This window comes from Patella vulgata, chromosome 3 (assembly GCF_932274485.2).
Source record: "Patella vulgata chromosome 3, xgPatVulg1.2, whole genome shotgun sequence".
Classification (NCBI taxonomy): Eukaryota; Metazoa; Mollusca; class Gastropoda; family Patellidae; genus Patella; species Patella vulgata.
The window spans coordinates 62,261,901-62,277,717 of record NC_065881.2 but is presented as its reverse complement, the minus strand read 5'-3'; the positions used below and the strand labels follow the sequence as shown (position 1 = coordinate 62,277,717).

General features: G+C 35.2%; 1 protein-coding gene across 1 annotated transcript; it reads left to right on the top strand.

The window, feature by feature from the left end:
* Positions 1 to 7,343: 7,343 nt before the first annotated feature.
* LOC126815156 (cytochrome b-c1 complex subunit Rieske, mitochondrial-like) lies at positions 7,344 to 15,083 on the top strand. Its single transcript, XM_050540709.2, has 4 exons — positions 7,344 to 7,625; positions 9,818 to 9,961; positions 13,197 to 13,499; positions 14,688 to 15,083. The coding sequence occupies exons 1-4, from the start codon at positions 7,427 to 7,429 to the stop codon at positions 14,849 to 14,851; spliced, it is 810 nt and encodes a 269-aa protein (XP_050396666.2). The 5' UTR covers positions 7,344 to 7,426; the 3' UTR covers positions 14,852 to 15,083.
* The last annotated feature ends 734 nt before the right edge of the window (positions 15,084 to 15,817 follow it).

Sequence of the window (15,817 nt, the reverse complement as noted above, 5' to 3'; positions counted from 1 at the left end):
GGCAGAACCTGAAATGCTCCAGAAAAATTACAGACGTCTAGATTCGAGACGCCCCCCCCCCCCCCCCTGAAAGAAAGTTAGGAAAATTTGACGGCCGCAAACGCGTTTTCTTGCTATATAATATTCCAGTCCCTGAATACAGCAAGTGGTCTGATATTATATAGTCTAACCTAGGTGCAGCGGCGGATTGGGCCATCGGGCCGAAGGGCCGGTCGAACAAAAAACTGAAAAAAATAATTTTGTCCAATTCGTCTAAAAAAAAAAACCCTTTTCTGCTGAACATTATATTATGGGGGGGGGGGGGGGGGGTACCGGCCATGGAGCGATGATGATCATGTTGTATGTGGCCGGTGGCTTTAACGGACCGCCACGCCATCACTGGAGTCTGGAATGGGCTATAGACTTTCTGGGCCGGGTGTGCTGGGTGTGGGCCGGAATTCGGAATACTGCATAATACGACGATATGATGATTTCACAGATTGATGGTTGTAAATTACTTGCAGGTCGGGGTTTTGGCCTAAATTAATCGATTTATGAGATATACTATTTGACAGAGATTATAATCAGATATGCCACCAAATCGCATATTTGGGGTTCATTTTTAAAAATTATCCCGGCGGAAAGCCCCCGGCCCCCCCGTCCGAGGTCCGCGGTCAGTAAAAGGGGCCGCTCCGACACGGGAGCCCGGGCTGGTTTCCGGCCCCAATCCGCCCCTGCTTATAGGTGGCTGACTCGAATTCCAATCAACCAATCAATCGTTTATAGTCCAAGGAGACGGGACTGTCCGGAGCCAATTTTGAAAATTTAACTGCCGCAAACGTTTTCCTGCTATTCCAGCAATAGTCCGATCGTTAATGTAAATCCGTCGGCTTTTCGGGTAGAAATCGTGGAATAAGCTTTATTTTGTAGGTTTTGATGTTTGATTACAAAAAAACAATGTTGACATTTTTTTTGAGTAGGTCTTCACAGTATGGGAGGCCATTATTTGAGGGTAGCCATTTTGTGATAATATTCCAAATTATTTTTTATTTTCACCTTATTTATAATGTTATCGACATATCAACTGTGATTTGGCAATGTATTAATATTGGTAGCATTCATGACTATATCTCAGATTGTTTTCCATCATTTCATGATGATATTTCCAAGATGGCGCCCATTTTTAGCGGGATAATCGGTCGATGTGCTGATTTTGATTAAGTAGTAGTGTTTGGTGTCAATATATATGTTTTCGGGGTCACAAATTACATTCCTGACATTAACAACCTTGTAAAATGATCACATGTTCATATACTTAGCCTATTACCAAGATGGTGGGCATTTTTGGTGTGGAAAATGAGACGATGTGCAGATTTTGATTAAGTGGTCGTGTTTGGTGTCAATTTATATGTTTACGGGGACGCAGAATCAATTTCTGACATTTACAACCTTGTAAAATGATCACATGTTTACATATTTAGTATATTTCCAATATTGCTGCCACTTGTGGCGGGAAAATCGGACGATGGGTTGATTTCGATTAAGTAGTTGTCTTTGGTGGCAGATTCGATTTCTGTCATATACAACTACGAAAAATGTTCGTATGTTCACCAATTTAGGATATTTCCAAGATGGTGGAAATTTTTCTAAACACATTATTAGCATTTATTTTATACTTTATAAGGATTTAGAGAAAGCGCTAAATGATGTATTAATAAATGCTGTAAATGCCCAGAGATTGGAATATTTTAGTCAGTTATTACAGATACCAGATGATATTAAACTAGATTGTCGTTTATTCTCTTGTATAGCTGCTCTTATAGAACGATTATTATATCCTGTATTCTTGTAAGTATATCACCAATCACTTTTATTATATCCACACGTACCTCTCATATCTTGACTGCTTTAGCCCATTGGTTTAAACTTCATGGAAGTCAAAGTGTAAATATATTTGTTTCATTGTTGAAAATTAAAGTTAAAGTATATATCATTCACGTCAAAAAGAAGGATATGATAAGAATCTGAAAGCGCGGGAATTTGAAATAGGGTCTTTTGTATGGCACTGGTACCCACCTTCCGCAAATCAAAAATTTGGATAAGAATGGTGGTAAGATTGACCATGTCTTTGGGGTGCTTCTTCTAAGGTATTTGCCATTGTTTTGATGAAGTGATTGATAATGGTCGTACACAACTCTTTGGATTATTTTTTTTGCAAAATAAAGTCTGATTTCTGAAATAGATATTATAGGTAAAATTAATTATATTTATGATATGTTCGTTAAAAAAGTATTAACATTAGTGTTACGTTGCTCTTATTTTTTGAAAAAAATTTCACAAGTTGTTTTCCTTTATTTTGTTAATGTAGAATGGTAATGAACTGCTCTTTTCATTTTCTTTGTTTTATTTGTTTCGTTTGAATTTGATTTATCTGTTTAGTTTTTGATTGTTTAATTTTTGTTAATGAAGCTGATTCTTTTAAACTTCGTTTTTTATTTTTGAACTCTACTTGGTGTAGGTGTTCATCAGGTAATACCTCGACTGAGTTCAATATAGAGATTAGCCGGTTGATTTGTTGGATATAAACCTTTGAATAATAGCGCCTAACAGGCAGCTGTGTTTAATTATGTTCTCCTGATTTTGATTGTTTCTGTGTGTTTGAAGTATATGTTTGTGATATGCGCTTAGAAACACTTCACGTGTAATGAAGCGCTATATAAATCGAACAATAATAATAATAATAATTTATTTATCATCGATTTTCCTGGGAAAGTAAAGCCTATTCCTGGCATGAAGGCAAAGAGAGCATAGCGGCAGCGTGGTGCTTACGCCACGTGCCCATCATGCGTCTGCAACGACCACACCAAGCGCTTACTACAAGACCTTTCAACGCTCATGGCCAAGATCTGGCTGCGCGAAAAGTGTTCCCACCATGATCTCGCGGTTATCAGTCAGACCGGGATACTTTCTCACCACACTCCAGTGACATGCCTACCAGGCGTAAGGCGTTCTCTCGTCACGCTTATAGATTATAGAGACTGTGCCATGCTCACCCGTCCTCATTCACTTTCAAAGCAGAAAACAACCAACAGTCAAGCAATCAAGAACATTTCATAGTTTTCTTGAGGTTTCCTCTTTGGGTGCTAGACTGGAGCTGATGTACGAGGCTCAGTATCTTCCCTATATATACATAAAGGTCGTAACAGCATAGCAAGCATAAGGCCAGGAGCTTCGTTGCAGCCTGGCAGCAACGTGGACGATAGTGGTGGGGACGTGGCTGTAAATGAAATACTTGCTAAGAAGCCCTCATAGCATACATTATGTTATCAACTGACTTCCAAGATGATTGTAGAACGAACATGTGGAATGATATTGCGCTTGAGTTCAACTACAACATTGTTGGATAATATACCTAATGGGTAAACTCGGCACAGGCTTCCAGGAACATGCTACAAGCTTATACATAGCAGAATTGGATTCAGAAACCTTTACAGTATAATGTGTTTAGAAAACGTTCTGCCACAAACAAAAATATGCTGAATGTGTGAACATACCACCATTTCACGCAGTTGTAAATGGCAGAAATCAAATCTGCGGCCCCGAAAAACAAATATTGACACAAAAACGCGACTACGTAAACGGAATCCCCGCCCGACATGAAAGCCATATTGGAAATATGCTAAATATGTGAACATGTGGTAATTTTACACAGTTGTAAACGGCAAAAATGGAATCTGCTCCTCCAAAAATATATCCTGGTACCATAGACGACTACTTATTCAATATCCGCACATCGTTCAATCTTCCCGCCAAAAAAATGGCCGTCATATTGTAAATGTGCAAAATAATCATTTTACACAGTTGTTACTAACCGAAATGGCTTCTGTGCCCTTGAAAACATATATATTGACACCAACGACGATTACTTAATCAGTATCAGCACATGGTCCTATTTTCCCGCCAAAACTGACCGCCATCTTGGAAATATGCTAAGTATATGAACATGTGATCATTTTACAAGGTTGTAAATGTCAGGAATGGAATCTGTGGCCATGAAAACATATATTTTGACACGAAGCACTATTACTTAATCGAAATCAGCACATCGTCCGATTTTCCGCCAAAAATGGTCGCCATCTTGGAAATATCATACTGAAATGATGGAAAACAATCTGAAGTATAGTCATGAACCCTGCCAAAATAAATACATTGCCAAATGACAGTTGATATGTCGATAACATTATAAATAAGGTGAAAATAATAAAATAAGTTGGAATATTATCGCAAATGGCTACCCTCAAATAATGGCCTCCCATACTATGAAGACCTACTCAGAAAAAATGTCAACATTGTTTTTTTGTAATCAAACACCAAAACCTACAAAATAAAGCTTATTCCATGATTTCTACCCGAAAAGCCGACGGATGGGAATTAGGTAACAAACCGAATCCGACTACAACTTAAATGTCGTCCAATATAGCCTACCTTAGGTGGCTTACCTGAATCCAAAACAACCAATCGATCGTTGCGGGGTATGGGGGTTTCGTATGGAAGCCTATAACTACCATTCATAATTTCTACTTTTCGCCTACGCGAAAGTCGAAAAGTAGAAATTATGAATTTCGACTTAGTCATATTTTTGTATTTATTGATGTCAGTAAGAAGGCGCCAACACGCATACCAAGCAAAATGCAACTCGAAAAGTAGAAATTAGGAAATTAACACACCACGCTATTAGCGACTTTTCGCCTCGGAAGTTGTTGTGGTCTCAGTTTTCCATGTCACATTTGAATACGCGCAATCAGGGCGCACACTGTATTTCATTGTTTTCCGTCAAAATGGACAATAATTTTTAATTTTTATATAAAAAAAAATGTTCATATTTTTTTCCGCCAACTGGGATATTTTATCTGCCAAAAATGTCTGATAAAAAAAACAAAACAAAAAAAACCCACCTTAGGCTACAACAATTTAATTTATTATAGGCCTATTATAAAACAAATTTCCCGTACCGATATATACAATATACAACAACATACATGGGGATTGGGTTGTCTAGTGGTTTAACACGTGCGCGTGAAATCACATGGTCTGACATTGATTCAGGTAGTGTGGTTTCGATTCCCCGCTTAAACATGACAAGGGAGTAGGGTCGCTTGTACAACCTTGTGGGTTTTCTCCGGATACCCCAGCTTCTATCCACTGCTAAAGACCACTACGTGCCAACAAATTATTGAAATGATTTAGTTTGCAACGAGTGGATGTTAAGCCAGCCTGGAGGTCGGGTGTTCGATCCCTGCATTGACCGAGAACATCTGGATGAACTTCCATATATAATAATGTAATATGAATGTATATAATCTGATTTACATTCAGTCGTTTCCGTCTTTACTCTAATTTCAAAACAGTTATTGTCGGCGAAATACGCCAGAAGTCTCAATCAAATGGAAATCTCTAGCGTCTGATTGGTTATTCGAGTCTACGCCGATAGTATTTATAGAGCATGCTCTCATCTACGTCATTGAGGTCACCGTTTGACATGACTTGTGGAATATTATGTATAGCCTCGTTCTTGGAGTCCTTTGTTACAAATGGCGCTGAAACGCATTATGTTACACCATTCGTGTACCAATTTTAAAATGTTTATTTTGTCTTGAATATTGGATATCGGAAGCCCATCTTTTCCCGGTAAGATCACATCAATGTTGCTATAAATTGACAAATAATTCGTGTTTTCGATATGGAAGACTTTGGATGGTATTGAGTTAGAGACTTAGCTACCGGTACTTTAAATCAAGAAAAATGTGGTATTATTATATTTGATATATAATATTATGGGGCGCCGTTTGTAAAATAATTATTTAATTTTTTTTATACCAAAAAAACATTAGATATAACTCCGAATATATATATTTAGATAAATATTAGAACAAAAATGGCATATATGTAAATATCAAAAATATTGTAGCTAAAAGTCGAGTTTTTAGTCTATGAAAAACTTTAAATGTTATGTCTTGACTTCACATCGCTTAGTTAAATATATAGCTAAATGTGCTGTTATTCGTAGGTATAAATGCTAAATACTAAATCACTGAAAAATCTGAAGTTAAATATTTAGCTAAATATATAAACATTTAGCTAAATATATAAACATTTAGCTAAATATATATATATATATATATATATATATATATATATATATATATATATAAAAAAAGCTAAATATAAACATTTAGCTAAAAATATAAACATTTAGTTTAATATATAAACATTTAGTTTAATATATAAACATTTTACTAAATATATAAACATTTAACTAAATATATATATTTTGTTAAATATATAAACAGTTAACTAAATATATAAATATCATGCTAAATATATATGTTTAGCTAAATGTATAAATATGTAACTAAATATATATTTGTGGTCCCGCCAATATTTCTATTATCGTAAGCGACACGTGAGCCTCGGCACAATAGGCCTACTAGCAATTAGAAATGGAAGCTGACCACGAACTTGAAAACCCGAATCACGGCCGCGGTACTCCGTGCCGTTCGCACAGATCAAGGCAATGAGGACGTCCTATATATGTAATTATTTAGCTAAATATATAATTATTTAGTTAAATATATAATTATTTAGCTAAATATATATTATTTAGGTAATAATATATATTATTTAGCTAAATACATATTATTTAGCTAAATATATATTATTTAGCTTAATATATAAATGTTTAATTAAATATATAAATGTTTAACTAAATATATATTTAGCTAAATGTTTATACATTTAACTAAATATTTAGCTAAATATTTATATATCATCAAATCTCTTGTTTTGGTCTTAATATTCAATGCTAAATGTTAAATATGAAAATGGAGACAAATCAAGAAATATTTATGTATATTATGTTAAATATTGAGTTTTTGTTGTATTTTTAGTTTAAATATTAAAAGTGAAAAATTTGCACAAAAGTCGAGATTTAACTATATATATAAATTTAAATTAAATCTAGTGTTTTTTGCTATGCTTTTTTTTCATAATATATGGACTGAAACAACCCTATATTAAAGGGCTGAATCTATGCCATGTACTTTGGAGTCGAAACCATACGCCACTTCACACGCATTAGAGTATACACATCGACCACCCAAACCTACCGGACACAACATACATAATATTTGTGCTGTGGTTTTGGGGCGGACGTTTTGTCTTTCCCAATTTACGACAATAAAAATAATGGCTAGTGTATTATTAGGACATTTTTGTGTTTAAGAATTAGACATAGTTCTTATAGTTTAGAAATTATACCAATAAACTACAAAAAATAGCAAACAAGAATTCGTAAATATTTGCGACTTTAGACCGCACGTTGTTCCTACGTGAATGACCTTCTTCACGGCTTTTCGTAAATGTTAGACAGGGGCAAACATAACCAAAAATGATTAATGTTCCGAAAACCTCGATGATGTCGGCCGTCTCATTAATAGTTCCCAATGTTACGAAACCAGTAGTAAAGTCTGTTGCTCCAAATGTTGGAAAATATCTTGTACCTCCTGCCAAGAAAGCCGCCCTAACAAGTTATTCAATGTCACTTCTGACAGGGAAAGGGGCAATGCGTGTTACTTCAGGAATCGCATGTAAGTATTCTTGACAGAAATTTTATATTAAAAAATGCACTTGTGCGGCACTGGCACCTTTATGAACGGTCTCTGATCCGACGCTATCTAATTTCTTGTAATGTCTGAGTAATGATTGCTTGATCACTCACAGGACTTGGATAGAAATGGTTCCACTACTGATGTCTTCAGCCTTACTCCAGCCACAGTAGTGGACCGTCCTACAGAGTTCCTTTGCGCAAGTTTTTTAGTGAAATCACTACTAAAAGGTTACTGGCCTATAGCTCCCTTAATTTACACCTAAACTGGCCCAAAACAGTACTGCACCTAGCTTAACATATAATAAATCAATTCCTATTGAAATAAAGGTGAAGCCTTACCGCATAATTATATGATTTGATGAAACCCAACTGCTACGCGAAATTTCAACTGGCTGGTGTCATGGCGGCTTGTGTGTAATACGTCATTACAAGAAACATCGCTATGCAAATGTAGAACGCATAACCACAAAGAAAAACTGTTCGGTAACTATTTTAGTGGTCCAGTCTTCACTATTTGTCATAGAATTACATATTCCAATACAGGGGGGGTTGGATGGCTGAATGGTTATTTGCGCGTTGTATCATAAAGTCTGTCATTGAGTCGACTGGCGTGGTTTCGAATCCCCGGTTGTACGTGGCAAGGAGTAGGGTCGCCTGTCCAACCTCGTGGCTTTTCTCCGGGTCCTCCGGTTTCCCCCCACTGCTAAAGACCCCTACGCGCAAGAGAATTATTGAAATAAAATTAAACCATATGTTAGTCCTGAAATGACCTAGTTTGTGTCGAGTGGACGTTAAACCCCATTTCTCTCTCTCTCTCTATTCCAATACAAACTGTAATGATATGTGTTGACAAGAACCTATTTGAACTTGCGTAAGGATTCTTAGACTGTATCAATTGTAACATTAAACACACAGTTTAACGTTACAAGTATAGTAACTAAGGACTTGGATTGTCGGAAGGGTAGGTGTGTAGCATGATTTACCCAAATCCACAATTTTTTCAACTCTATGACAATAATTTATATCGATATAGACACAATGACAATATACCGTTGACTTTATGCCAAACTGTAAGTTTTAATTGAAAGTTGTAGTGTTATTGTCAAAAATTCCCCTCGGGCTCGGCTCAAAATGCGATGAGTGTCCCCTGTGACTACAGTGTGAGATGGTTCCTGGTGGTGTGTGATTACCTTTTAGTGCATGTGCTGTTGTAGGAGTCAGCTCAAACTGTATGGACACAGTGTGCATCCATGATAGGATTTCCCCTAAGATTTTCTTATGGTCAAACAAATAGGTTTCTACACTATCATCTACCAATATTAAATTTTACATTACTATTTCAAGATAGGGTTTCGAGTTTCTATAGTTTGTTTATTTCGATAAAAAGTAGAAATACAAATTGACTAAGGCACGGATTCACAAATATAGTGACTTTTAGTGAGCCGTAGCAAGTTGTGTTGATGGAAAATCTCTGGACGCGTGACATCAGAGCGATATTTTCCCGCGAGCGTCTTCTATATTTAAACGGTAGATTCGCTTACATTTCGATATTTTTTGAGTCTGAATCTTTGCAGATATTGAGATTGATATTAAACTATTACAACACAATTGCTACATTTAAATAAAATAGTAATTCAAAATCATAGATTTTGAAGTGGGCTATATTTCAGCCGCTGGCTATATTGTGAAGTTGTAAAAATTTTAATAAGAAGTACAAAATTATAATAACAACGATACAGAGAAATCCTAATCATATAAAGGCCAATATTCAATCTACAAAATAGTTAATTATTAAACATCAAAAAGTTTAACGACAACAGATCATGGACGATAGAACTATCAATTTCAAGCCAATCAACTTAGATCCGTTGATCGTGTAACTACTGATCACTAAAACAACAGCTAACCATGATAACAAGTATATTTATTAATGACAAAACTCAACCAAATACGTAATAGGCCTACTTTTTCCTGAACTGATCAGTGATCAGGAACCATCTCACACCACCTGAAGTAGTTGTAGCTTCGTTGTTAACGCTAACAACAGTTTTGGACATGTGCAAGTGCCCAGGAGCAAACACCCACTGTGAGTCAATTCAAACTGTCACACCCCCTATCTATTTGACATTAAGGTGGCAGACATCAGCTTCACGGTTGGCTTGTTTCTTTCAGCTACAGCACAGATACGACTTGCACACACTGACCTCAGAGTTCCAGATTTTTCAGATTATAGACGTGATGCCGTGAAAGATTCTAATAAATCAACAAGTGAATCTGCATCATCCAGAAGGGCTTTTACTTACATGGTTATTGGAGGTTTGTTATTCGTAAAATATTTTTTGTATTGCATTTGCATTGCATTAATTCCTGCTGTTTATCAAATATCATCAAAAGGCTAGACTTCGGATAACTTTTGATTAGATCAAGTTATTGATGAACAGTTACATGTAAATTGTTCAAATAAAAAGAATTACAGTCAGCCATGAATGAATAAAAAAAATACTTGAATGACCGGTAACATGTACATCTAATTATTCATTGTTGAAACACATCTGCAATAATTTGTAAGAAAAGGAAACTAGCAATTAGAATGTTCCAATTTGTTTGACAGAGATAAGGTGAAAGCCTTCTAACTTTGTGCAAGATGACTGACCTTTAAAAGTTCAAATGATAGCGCGTGCAAAATGGTGCTTTTAAAATGCCCACATTGAAATGTGGTTGTGTATTGTCGTCGTCCCCATCCGTCCGTCTGGCGTGTTTAAGGTCATGAGTTAATATCCGATAGACCTTAAATTTATACACAGTGTTTAAGGTCATGAGACGAAGAAGTCTATTGATTTTCAAAGATTTCCGATTATTACTGCCAGAGTTATGGCCCTTTATCACTTTAAAAAATCTTGTGGACGCTCTTGAGGTTAATGTTAATATCTGATTGACTTGAAATACACAATGTTTAAGGTCATGAGATGAAGAATCCTATTGATTTTCAATGATTTCCGATAATTACTGTCCGAGTTATGACCCTTGATCACTTTGAAAAACCTTGTGGGTGCTCTAGAGGCTAAAGTTAATATCCGATTGACTTTAAATTTATACACAGTGTTTAAGGTCATGAGATGAAGAAGCCTATAGATTTTCAGCAATTTCCGATAATTACTGCCAGAGTTATGTCCCTTGATCACTTTGAAAAATCTTGTGGACGTTCTAGAGGCTAAAGTTAATATCCAATTGACTATAAATTTATACACAGTGTTTAAGGTCATCAAATGAAGAAGCCTATTGATTTTCAATGATTTCCAATAATTGCTGCCAGAGTTGTGGCCCTTGATCACTTTGAAAAATCTTGTGGCTAAAGTTAATATCCAATTGACTTTAAATTTATACACAGTGTTTAAGGTCATCAGACCAAGAAGCCTATTGATTTTCAACGATTTCCGATTATTACTGCCAGAGTTATGACCCTGGATCACTTTGAAAAATCTTGTGGATGCTTTATGACCATAGTTATTATCTGATTGATTTTATATTTATACACCGTGTTTACACCTATATATAATCGTTTCGATTGACTTTGGATTGATATAAAATGTTTTGTATACTAAACATTAGCATTGGCCAAACAAATTCTAATGATTTTCTGATAATTACTTAAAGGGACAATTACACTCTTGCTGGCTTGAAAGCTCCAGAAAAAAAAATAATATCTCTATCTAAGTACTAGATGTTTAAGTGTCCTACCTGTTGTGTAAATTATCCATTACATCCTATTTTACTTGTCCAGAGGGTTCGAAAATATTAAATTTTAAATCGAAGTTTCATTTGAAAAGGTTTACGTTAGACGTTTCAAACCATGATGTTGAATTTTTCAAAATTTTTAAATAAGGTGTGTTAAGATGAAATTTGTATCATCAATTAATTGAAATATTCTAAAATAGTACAATTTGTTGACCAGAATAAAGATTAGGACATACATGTATTATTCAGTTACGACAAGAGTGGTATTGAGCCTTTAATGAGTTGTTACTCTAAAATCAGATTTTAGTGTATTATTATAAATGTTTCATTACCGACAAAAGCAAAAATATGCAACAACTCTTGTTGACTGCCCAGATGATTTAGCTGCTGTGGGCGTATGTTTTGTTGCCTGGCAACCCATCTTTACACATTTTATGCCTTTGCGTACCATTTTAAATACCCATGTTTTAAAATTTAATTTGCAGAAAGAAGAAAGTTAATATTTTGAGCTAATTATATTTCTCCAAAATCATCAGTTTCAGTGATTGTAGCAACCAAGTGAATATTCACTACGGATCGCTTTTAGAATGTTCTTTAAAGGGATAGTCTTTAAGGGAGCTAAATCGCTAATATTTTGGACCTAGAAATTGATACAAATGGGTCGCAACACATATAATAATGTAATATGAATGTATATAAACTGATTTACATTCAATCGTTTCTGTTTTTACTCTAATTTCAAAGCAGTTATGTTTGGCGAAATATGCCAGAAGTCTCAATCAAATGGCAATCTCTAGCGTCTGGTTATTCCAGTCTACACAGTATTTATTGAGCATGCTCTCCAGATAAGAATATGGTGTCAATGTTTGACATGACTTGTGGAATATATCTAGCCTCGTTCTTCGAATCCCTTGTTACAAATGGGACTGAAACGCATTATGGTACACGATTCGTGTACCAGTGATAACATGTTTATTTTGTCTTAAATATTTGATATCAGAAGCCCATCTTTTCCCGGTAAGATCACAACATCAATGTTGATTTAAATTGACAAATAATTTGTGTTTTTAATGTCGAAGACTTTGGATGATATTGAGTTAGAGACTTACATTTGTAGCTTCTTTAACTCAATATCATCCACAGTCTTGACACTGCAAACACAACTTATTGGTCAATTCAAATCAAAATTGATATGATGTTATCTTACCGTGAAAAGTTGGGCTTCTGATATCAAATATTTAAGACAGAACGAAACTTTTAAAATTGGCACTCGAATCGTGTGCCAGAATGTTTTCGAGCGCCAGTTCTACGAAGCAACTCGATGAACATATCCTATGTAGGAGAATACTACTGGTGTAGACTGGAATAACCGGACGCCAAATACTGCCATTCAAATCAGACGCTTCGGGTATTTCGCATAACATAACTGATTAGAAATTAAAATAAAACGAGTAACGATTGAATGTAAATCAGTTTATATTCATATTACATTATAATATCTGTTGTGACCCATTTGTGTCCATATCTAGTTGCCAAAGAATAGCATTTTAGCTCCTTTGAACAATATCAGTAATGACCTGACAACCAATGTATTATGTACCATAATGGCCTATAAAATGTAATTTTTAGTAGATTTAATTGGCTATATTTCGACTAGACATTTGCATAAAGATAAATGACAAAAATCTATGATCAGAAATTATGATAACCAAATTCCTGATGTTTTGAATTATACAGAATTTTTGGCTGAATTATTAATTTAACATCATCAAAACAACATGCATTGTAAATCAATTAATTATGTTTTCTATTACAGCTGGTAGTGTAGCCACTGCATATGCTGCTAAAAATGTAGTTACAATGTTTGTCTCTTCAATGAGTGCTTCAGCTGATGTGTTAGCTTTGGCCAAAATAGAAATAAAATTAACAGATATTCCTGAAGGAAAGAATGCCACCTTTAAATGGCGTGGAAAACCGTTGTTTGTTCGTCATCGTACAGCTGAAGAAATTGCAGCAGAACAAGCTGTAGATTTAAGTCAGTTAAGAGATGTTCAACATGACAATGATCGTGTCCAGAAAGAAGAGTGGTTAATTCTTTTGGGCGTCTGTACACATTTAGGTAACATATATGATATGTATTATGTACCCAAAATATGAATAGTTGTCCACAACCTTTTGAAGAAAGTAGGGAACTCTTAAAATGGTTCTGTCCATCTCCTAATTCTAAACTTGGTGTAGGTGATTATTAGGTGAATGTCATGATAGTTTCATTATATCAATACCTTGACTAAGTTCGATAATGAGCAATTTCTGCTCAGGGTAAGCAGAGCGATAAGCAATTGAGTAGAATGTTCAAACTTGGTGTAGGTGAATGTCATGACAGTGTTCGATCATGTGCATTTTACACTAAGGCTAAGCAGAGATAAATAATTTGATTCGTTGAGACTTTGGAGCACAATAACTTTGGTTCGAATTGGGTGAAAGTGATGAAACTCAGAGTATACCAGTAGATTCATTATATCACAACCTTGATTAAGTTCGATGATGAGAATTTTCAGCATAGGCTTAGCAATTTGATTGGTCAATTTACTGTGCCTATTGCTATTCTAATAATGGGGGGGTCTAATTGTTTAACGCATGCATGTAAAATCACAATGTCTGTCATTTGAGTCAAGTGGCCTGGTTTTGATTCTCCGCTTGTACGTGACAAGGAGCAGGGTCACCTGTCCAACCTTGTGGGTTTACTCCAGGTCTTCTGGTTTCCACAGCTAAATACTCCTACGCACAAGCGAATTAATAAAATAAAATTAGTGTGTGTCAAGACTCAGTGACCAGGCCACGTGTAATGAAAAAATATAAGACAAAGCAAAACAGTCATTGCTTTCTCTTACCAGCCCTGGGTCCAGTAAACCTGAAGCTACCTGTTAGCTACCATTTGCCATGGTTCAGAGAAGTATTGTATCATAAACACAGATATAAACCACATCGTGCTTATTCTGGGCTTACATAGTAAACAATGCCAATTTCAAGGCTATTCTGGACACATAGATCTGTGGGATTTTAGTGAGGTCTCACAATATTTTAATTACAGATATTTTTGATAATTACTTCATAGGTTGTTGCCATTGTTTAGTTTTAGCTTCTTGTAAATGCTCCCAGAATTGTCGTCATTAGCCCAATGGGAGTGGAACTGTAGGACTTACCATTTCATTGCTCCCAAGAAGAAAAATGTTATAGCCCTTATGGACCGCTTGTGACATATCATATTTGGTGTTAATTAATCATATTTAAACATATTTATTTTAAGGTTGTGTACCTATTGCTAATGCTGGTGATTATGGTGGATATTACTGCCCATGTCATGGTTCACATTATGATGCTTCTGGTAGAATACGAAAAGGTCCAGCTCCACTTAATTTAGAGATACCAGAATACGTCTTTCCTGATGAAGACACGGTTCTTGTCGGTTGATTAATACAAGTATTAGGACTATCAATAATAATAGGGACTCAAGCTGTGTGTTTGTTATATCTTTAATTTAAATCTGGATATATTGCTGTAAAAAATACTTTTTCGTGGAAAGAATGCCAATTTACGTGACTTAAAGGAGTAAGAACAATGTAATAAATACTGTTTCTCTTTCGGTTCAAAAAAAGAATGCAGTCTGTAGATTGTGATTTGTAAATAAAATTTTAGCAATGTTCCAACAGTAATATATTAATTTTCTAATTCAAAATGCATAATATTCCAAGCAGTTTATGTTAGATATCACTGGCTGTAAGTTGAGCAACACTCTATATATTCCTCAATAGTTTCTTGACCTCCCCATTACCTTTGGTGTGTCAGACAGAATCCAAACTGTTCACTATGAAAGACTTGGATCTTTGATAGTCCATATTTCAGGATTAAAGCTATGTCTTCTGTGTGACCATAGCCCTTAAGAAACCATAAACAGCCATCACAGGATCTTGTAGAAATTTCTATCTAATGTGCAGAATAGTGAGATATGTATGCTCATGCCAGATGGAGTTGCAACAATTACTTCTGGTAGAGTTATCACCTTGGTGATATGCTTGAAATTTAGATGCATTGTTCAGATTAAATATATGAATATGTCTGTCAGTTTGAACAATTTTCGATAGTTATTGTATTGCCCTAATCAATATGTAGAATCTTTGCAATAATGGCAAAATTTATATATATACTATTCAAAAAAAGTAGGGGATATTTGATTTTTAAGTGTTATTAAAGTCACCTAATGAAACTGACGAAGAAACAAATGACAAAATGAAATGAAGTTCACATTCATCGATTTATTCCAAATGATCGTTAGACTAAGTAAGGCACAGACTGACCATTATAAGGGTAAAATGATACCCGGGGTCAAACAGCAAAGTTACCACAGCATCACAACCAAGTCAGTAACGGGTAAATCCT